The following is an 8,172-nucleotide window of genomic DNA, read 5'->3' as shown; positions in this document are numbered from 1 at the left end:
ATTATTACTACGATTAAATACTAAACATGAATGTTTACCACAAGCAAACACATATAATATTTTGCAACTTCTGTGTATTAATGTAACCAACAGTTTTTTATTTTTTTATTATTTATATAGCAGGTTCATGATTTTCATTTTCATTTTCTTCGATCACAAATTTTCATAGAACTTTTATGTGATTTTTATAAACAATTCTGCTTATTTTTCTTCTTGATGTTTTGATAAGTAATCCCCAGTCTTAATCTAAGCTAAATATCAAATAAAAATAAAAATAAAAATAGCACCTTACGATATGAACTCCCAAAGAAATGCTGAATCTGAAATTGTAATGAACCAAAAAAATAGTTGCACTATTCAACATACACTATTAGAAATCATATATAATACAACCATTAAATCATCACTGAAACAAATTAGGAACAATTGATATGGATAAACACATAAATAGACAAAAGTAAATTGTAAATGTTTAGATGTTCAATAATACCGTAGTGTATTTTGGATACATATTAGGAATTGAAATCATGTTTGGACTGTTTGGTATAAGTTCATTTTGGGATTTTGAATATTTCGAGTTCTATCAGATATCCATTTAAGTTAGAGTTCAGTTCGGATAAAACACATAACCAGAAATATCATAAACGAATATCCATTCAGTATTTATGTCGGGTTCAGATTAGTTCAGATTCATTTTTATCGGATCGAATTCGGTTCAGATTTTCGGGTTCAGTTTATTTTTCCAGCCCTACATTTTTTTCTTTTTGAACATCAACTTTACTTTATGTTTAAAGTTCAAGTATATTAACTTTATTGCGATTATCAACTGTTTATTCCATTTTTATTGAATGATCAGTGAAAATCACTTATGATATTTTTCTTTGACCTAACCAACTTCAAAACAAAATGATATAATAGGATCACTAACAACTATCAAATGGATCAGAAAAATTATCACTCTTTTAACATATTTGCATCTTCAAATATTTTAAAATATTTTATTTACTAAAATCATAAAATTAATTTAATATTCATTAAAAATAAAACATATTAACCCGGCGCTACGCGCCGGAATACCACTAGTACTATATATATCTGAGTAGTGAGGCAAGATTTCAAATGTACCTTTCGAATATTAACCAAATATAATCGGCATTCAAGACGAGTTCAATAAAGTATTTTCTGTCAATTTTAAGGTACACATGCAAATGCTTTAATACAGCTAATCACTAATTATATTATTATTTATTTTTATATTGTATCAGCATCATAACCTATATTTATCATTGTCGTAATATGCTTAGTTTTGAAATTTGTTTGATTAACTTAAGATAAATAATAAATACTTTCAATTTTATAATCTAAAAGTGCTTTGAATAGTAAAAGTTATAATTAGAAGAAAAAAACAAAGTCTGAACTGTATGTTTTTAGAAGAGTGATTTTCAATTTCCATCTTCTTTCTCAATTTAAAATTACATTTTATCTGTTTTTGATTTGTTTTATTTATGGCTCTTGTTATTGTTTTGAAAAAGGAGAACGAAGTTTCTTAATCTCTTGAAATGTCATTTTCTGAATAGATAAAAATATATACAATTGCATTAATTAATTTTGTTGAATTTATTGAGTTTAATTTAGTTTATGAAATTGACATAAAACAACAACATATTCCCTTAAATCAATATTGAAAGTTCAGATTCTTAAATTTTAATTATGTGTAGTAAAATTGTTCTGTTAGCAGGAAATGATGTCAGAAGAAATGGTTAAAATAAATCAAGAAATGTTAATGGTAATAGAAATAAATCAAGAAATGTTAATGGTAATAGAAGATCATGGTCTCGTGAAACCATATGTGATAATGCATGCAGGGGCTGAATCTAGTTGGGAAATATTTGATAAGGATTTTAAAAACTTTCGGAGCCTTCCCACGATTCCTTCGTCTGACTATTGCTTTTTCCACAGCGATAAGGAAACAATTAGTGTTGGTACTCAACTAATTGTCATAGGGAGGGAGATAGAGGGGATTGTGGTGTTTCGATATGAGCTAGAGAATAATAAGTGGTTCAGAGGTCCTTTAATGATCACACCGAGGGTCATGTACGGCTCTGCTAGCGATGGAAAAACTGTATTTTTTGCAGGAGGCATTCAAATGGATGATAACGGGAACCCAATTGTTGTGCGAACTGTTGAAAAATATAATGCTGATACAAAAATGTGGACTATGATTTACGGAATGCATAAATCAAGGAAATTCAGCTCAGGATGTTTCTTGCGTGGAAAATTTTACGTCCTCAGTGGTCGAAATGAGAATGATAAACACCTCACTTGTGGAGAAAGATATGATGAGGCGACAAATTCTTGGGAATTGATACCTGGCATGCTCAAAGATATAAATTTCATAACGTCTTCTCAAGCTCCACCCCTTATAGCTGTGGTTGATGACAATCTATACTTGTTGGAAATATCTTTGAACGAGCTTCGTATATATGATATAAACACAAACGTTTGGAAGAAACTTGGTTCTGTCCCTGTGAGTGCAAACGCTGTCTTTGGTTGGGGAGTTACATTTAAATCGATGGGAGATAGACTTCTAGTGGTTGGAACTTCTCACTCTTGGTCTAGGACAACAGTGTTTTACTCATGCCAACGTTCTCCATACGTGGAAGAGCAGCATTGGGAAGAACTTAAATATTGGTGTGATGACACTGAGCTTCCACGGTTTATCCATAATTGTTGTGTGATGTTTGCTTAAAGTTTCTTCCGAAGTAAACTTGGAAACCTATTTGTTTTGTATTTGTGCTTACAATAAATTTGTGACGATTTTGACGCGCGAAACAATTAAAATCGTGGTTTTATGTTGTTTGTGTTTTGTTTTTTTTTATTTTGCACTTGGGAATGTTGTTATTTTTGTTTGCTTAAAGTATTTATGTTTGTGGAAACAAAATTAATGTTTTTATGGTTTATATAAAGCTTGTTGAATTTTATGGTTTTGTACTTTTCCTCTTCAGCCATAAATATCTTAGTACACCTAGTTATCAATACTATTAAAACAAAATCACAAAGTTGGACCTGACTTGATTCTAGGTAGAATATTTTTAAAAAATATATAATATAATTATATTTTAAAAAATTATATAATATAATTAATATGACTACAACTCTAATATTAATAGCAACGTGCCCTAAAATGTATCCTAACTATGGTAAGACTTAAAATAACAAATTGCATCAGTTATTATACTTTCCATGGTTAAATAAAATAATTAAAATTTTAAATGGATCGATTAAAAATGAGACAGATTTGAATAAAGTGGCTTCACTATTTTAACATCCTTAACAAAGTATTTGATGCATTTTTATCAATGTAAAACATCTCGCGCTTTCAAAACGCGGATCAAAATCTAATGTTAGTTAAAATCTCAATCTGTTTTAAGTTTTTCCTCTTCGGATTTTTGGGTTTACAGAAGTTTATTTACACATTAAATCATATCTTGATTTGTCTTGGTTTGGTTTGGATAAATTCTCAGGTTATCTGGTCTTTAGCCATACACCATGGCTGTATTTAGTTGGAAAATTGCCAAAAATATCATTTTCAAAATACAATTTTTCATTTTTACACTAACCACTTTTACCCTCGTCTTTAATGAAGTGTAAAAGATATTTATAACGCTTTGATTAACTTTGACAAAAAAAAACATAAGGTTAACTAATATATCTTATTAAAGTAGAAGTACTTTAAGCTTTTGTTTGGCAACATAGATAGTAGTTAAAAAAATATAGTGTTGTTTCGAAACATGGATAGAAATATATTAAAGAAAAAAAGTAATGGACTTATGTTATCAAGAAAAATTGGAAATTCATTATATTATGAAAACTATATATATAGGTCAACTTTAAAATATACGAAAATAGATGGCCCAATCTAATTAACTAAAAACATCTTTGTCTAAAATAATCATAAAACAAAATTTAAATTTATATACATATTTCAAATCAAAATATTAATTTAAAATTGATTTATATCAAAAATTGATTCAAAAATATACATATATTCAAAAATTGATTGTACTAAAATGGTTTTTATAACCATTATAAAAATGTTTTAAATATATTTAAGAAAAATACAATACAAAGCAATTTCAAACACCAACGTAAATTATGATTTTTATATTTCATATTAAGTTTTAAAAATATAATATATGTGATTATTTATATGATGGTACGTACAAAATACTATTAATTATATGATTACTTATATGATGGTAGGTAAAAACACGATTCTGTGACAAAAAAAAAGAAGGTAAAAACACGATTTATTATATGACGATACATATATGATATTTAATACTGACATGAAAAAATAAATAACATCTTCTATCTTATTGAAGTAGAAGTACCGTTGGGAATGTTTGGAAACAAGAATAACATAATTAAAAAGAAATATAAGTTGTTTGAAAATATGGATAGCAGTATATTAAAAAAATGGGCTTATGTTATTAAAAAAAAATTGAAGTCCATTATATTTTTATAAATTATCTGTTTGGGCCAGATTTAAAATATACGAAAATGACTCAATCTAATTACTTTTTTTGGGCAACTGGTCCAATCCAATTAACTAAAAACATATTTTGTCTAAATTAATTATTAAACAAAATTCAAAACAAAAAGGCAAATTGCCACAAATACCACATTCATAGTATCATTTTTCATGTTTACACTAACCACTTTTACCCCTACTTTTAATGAAGGGTAAAAGATATTTATATCCATAGGATTAACTAATATAGACCTAGGGTTTATAGTTGAGGGGTGGGGTAGCATTTTTGGAATGTGAAATTTAAGATTCTAATAAATATATAAATAAATGCTTAAAAAATTAAAAAAAAATTAAAAAAAATAGTTTCAAATATAATTTCTGATTTTCAAAACGAAATTTTGAAAAAAAAAAAAGAAATTCAAAAAAAAAGTTTATAAAAGAGTTCAAATTTGAAAAAGTATAATTTGGAAACATAAAAAAAATATTAGTTTTATTTAAATAATTATTTATTATATATATATAGAGAAATTTCATGTTTACCACTTTCATGGTACCACTTTTATCTTTACTACCAATAAAGAGACATTTTCAAAAATATCTTCTTCATGAAGTGGCAAAAAACTCTTATACCCTTGTTCTCTCTGTATGTATAATAAATCATTATTTAAATAAACAAAAAAAATTATTTTTTATGTTTTCGAATTATACTTTTTCAAATTTAAATTTTTTTATAATTTTTGTTTTGATTTTTTTTTTAAAAAAAAATTCATTTTGAAAATCGAAAACTATGTTTTAAATTATTTTTTATATTTTTAAAGTATTTATTTATATATTTATTAGAGTTCTAAATTTCATATTCCAAAAACCCTAGCTCACCCCTCAACTCTAAACCCTAAGTCTAGATTAGTTAACTCTAGGTGCATATGTGTCTTTTACCTTTCATTAAAAGTGAGGGTAAAAATGATTAGTGTAGACATGAAAACTGGTACTAAGAATGTGGTATTTGTGGCAATTTACCTATATATATATATAGAACAAGGGTATAAGAGTTTTTTGCTACTCAATATACTATGAAAGTGGTATTTGTGGCAATTTACCTACATATTTAGAATTCTAATAAATATATAAATAAATACATAAAGAATATAAAAAATTAAAAAAAAAATAGTTTCAAACATAATTTTTGATTTTCAAAAAGAAATTTTGAAAAAAAATTATAAAAAACAAAATTTCGAAAAAAAGAATAATAAAAAAGTTCGAATTTAAAAAAGGGCAAATCTCCAAAATAGCATATTTCTAAGTTTATATCACAAAAATAGCACTCAAAAACTAAAACGACCAAAATAGCATTTTATTTTTTGAAAGTTTTAATTTTTTTATTTTTCAAAATTTGAAATCTTATCCCCAAAACCTCATTTCTCAACTCTAAACCCTAAACCCTAAATTCTAAACCCTAAACTCTAAACCCTAAACTCTAAACCCTAAACTCTAAACCCTAAACTCTAAACCCTAAACTCTAAACCCTAAACTCTAAACCCTAAACTCTAAACCCTAAACTCTAAACCCTAAACTCTAAACCCTAAACTCTAAACCCTAAACTCTAAACCCTAAACTCTAAACCCTAAACTCTAAACCCTAAACCCTAAACCCTAAACTCTAAACCCTAAACCCTAAACCTTAAACCTTAAACCTTAAACCCTAAACCCTAAACCCTAAACTTTAAACCCTAAATACTAAACCCTAAACCCTAAACCCTAAATCCTAAACCCCACCCTTTAACTCTAAACCCTAAGTTTGTGACTTTTGATAAAACATTAAGTGTTATTTTTGTGACTTTTGACCTTGAGTGCTAGTTTGGGAACAAAAACTTGATTTAGTGCTATTTTTGTCTTTTTCTCTTTAAAAAAGTATAATTCGAAAACATAAAATTTCCCAATAATATATATATATATATATATATAACAAGGGTGTAAAAGTCATTTGCCACTTAATGAAGAACGTATTGTTGAAAATGTTCTTTTAGTGGTGGTAAAGATGAAAAGTGGTACCATGAAAGTGGTAAACATAAAATTTCTCAATATATATTTTTTTTTAATTTTATAAACATTAACTGTTTATATTTTAATGCATAATAATAGTTTATTGATAATTGAAAAATTAGTAAAAATATTTACATAAACGTTTTGAAAATTAGGATATTGCTAAAATATTTAGATCAACATAATAATTTTCTCCTAATATGACTGATTTTGATCATATAATAGATAAAAGTATCATAGAATATATTTTTTCATTTTATAAATGATCACTGAATATATTAATGTATAATAATATTTCAAAACTAATTACGAAATTAGTGAAAATATTTACATATAATTTTAGAAAATTAAGATCTCGTTGAAATCTTTTTAAAAATATTTTTCAAAATTTTTAATATATATTTATATATTTTTTTAAATGAAAAGATATCAAAAGATATTATAGTTAAAGTAGTTCAAAGATTTTATATATTATTAATCTTATTAAAATACATTTAATAAAAAAATTAAGAGTGGTCCAACTTAATAATCATACATAAAATGAGGTTGTGACTTCTATTTTAATAGAGTAAATATTTTTTTTTTTAATCGTGAGGTAACCGCCACTAGTGTTTAGCTTATACACATGGAAGCGTTTTTGACTATATGCTTCCAATTTCGAACGGAGATATTTGTTAACGAATGTAGTGAATAATCAAAAACAATGTAATAATAGGAATTTGAAAATATTTTTGCAAAATTTGAAAATGCCTTTTAATTATATTTTCATAATTTTATACAATTTTATGTTTCTTAATTATATAATTTGAATCTTAATATCATTATATTCTTTTAATATACAAATTTTTAAATTTTATTTCAGTTAAACCAAATTTCATTTTGATTTTATACAACTTGATTTAATATATCTTAACAAAAATAACTAAATAAAAATTCAAAAAATTATATTTTAAAATATATAATATATGTACACTATATGTAAATATGAGATAAAAATAATTATTTTAACTTTATTATACTTAATTTGGTTCAATCAAACTAAAATATTATTAGAGAAAGAATAAATTATACTTTTTATTTTTTTTAATTAATAAAAACAGTTAATCTTATTTTAGAATAAATTTATTTAAAAATATATTTGGTCCAAAAAACCACCTAGTCATATTTTACTATCACGTATAGAACTAATCGGGCTAAAAGATTACCATAGAGAAGAATCTTATACTCCCTCCGTTTCAAAATAGATGATGTTTTGGAGAGTTTAAAATGTTTCAAAATACTTAATGTTTTGATATTTTTATATTAGTTTTAGTTTTACAGAAAATTGTGTCACTAATGATGTTTTATAGTTGTTTTTAGGATTGGTTGAATTAGTTTACTTTATATTTTTAATGTTACATTTTAGAAAAAAATGCATGCTTCAATTCTTGTGCATTCATTTAAAACATAAGTATTTTGAAACAGAGGGATTACTAATTAAGAAGGTTAATTTTTATCTAACAATGAAGACAACAACATCTCAAAAGAACTTTGGTATAAACAAATCTCTATCCCTTTCTTATATCAAATCTCTAACTGTATAGAAGAAAAGCCTTTTCT

General features: G+C 25.3%; 1 protein-coding gene across 1 annotated transcript; it reads left to right on the top strand.

The window, feature by feature from the left end:
* Positions 1–1,744: 1,744 nt before the first annotated feature.
* Positions 1,745–2,749, top strand: LOC106302339 (F-box/kelch-repeat protein At3g27150-like). Its single transcript, XM_013738867.1, has one exon. The coding sequence runs from the start codon at positions 1,745–1,747 to the stop codon at positions 2,747–2,749; it is 1,005 nt and encodes a 334-aa protein (XP_013594321.1).
* Positions 2,750–8,172: the final 5,423 nt, after the last annotated feature.

This window comes from Brassica oleracea, chromosome C7, assembly GCF_000695525.1.
Source record: "Brassica oleracea var. oleracea cultivar TO1000 chromosome C7, BOL, whole genome shotgun sequence".
Classification (NCBI taxonomy): Eukaryota; Viridiplantae; Streptophyta; class Magnoliopsida; order Brassicales; family Brassicaceae; genus Brassica; species Brassica oleracea.
The sequence above is the reverse complement of the archived record's forward strand: the minus strand, read 5'-3'. Positions and strand labels throughout refer to the sequence as shown.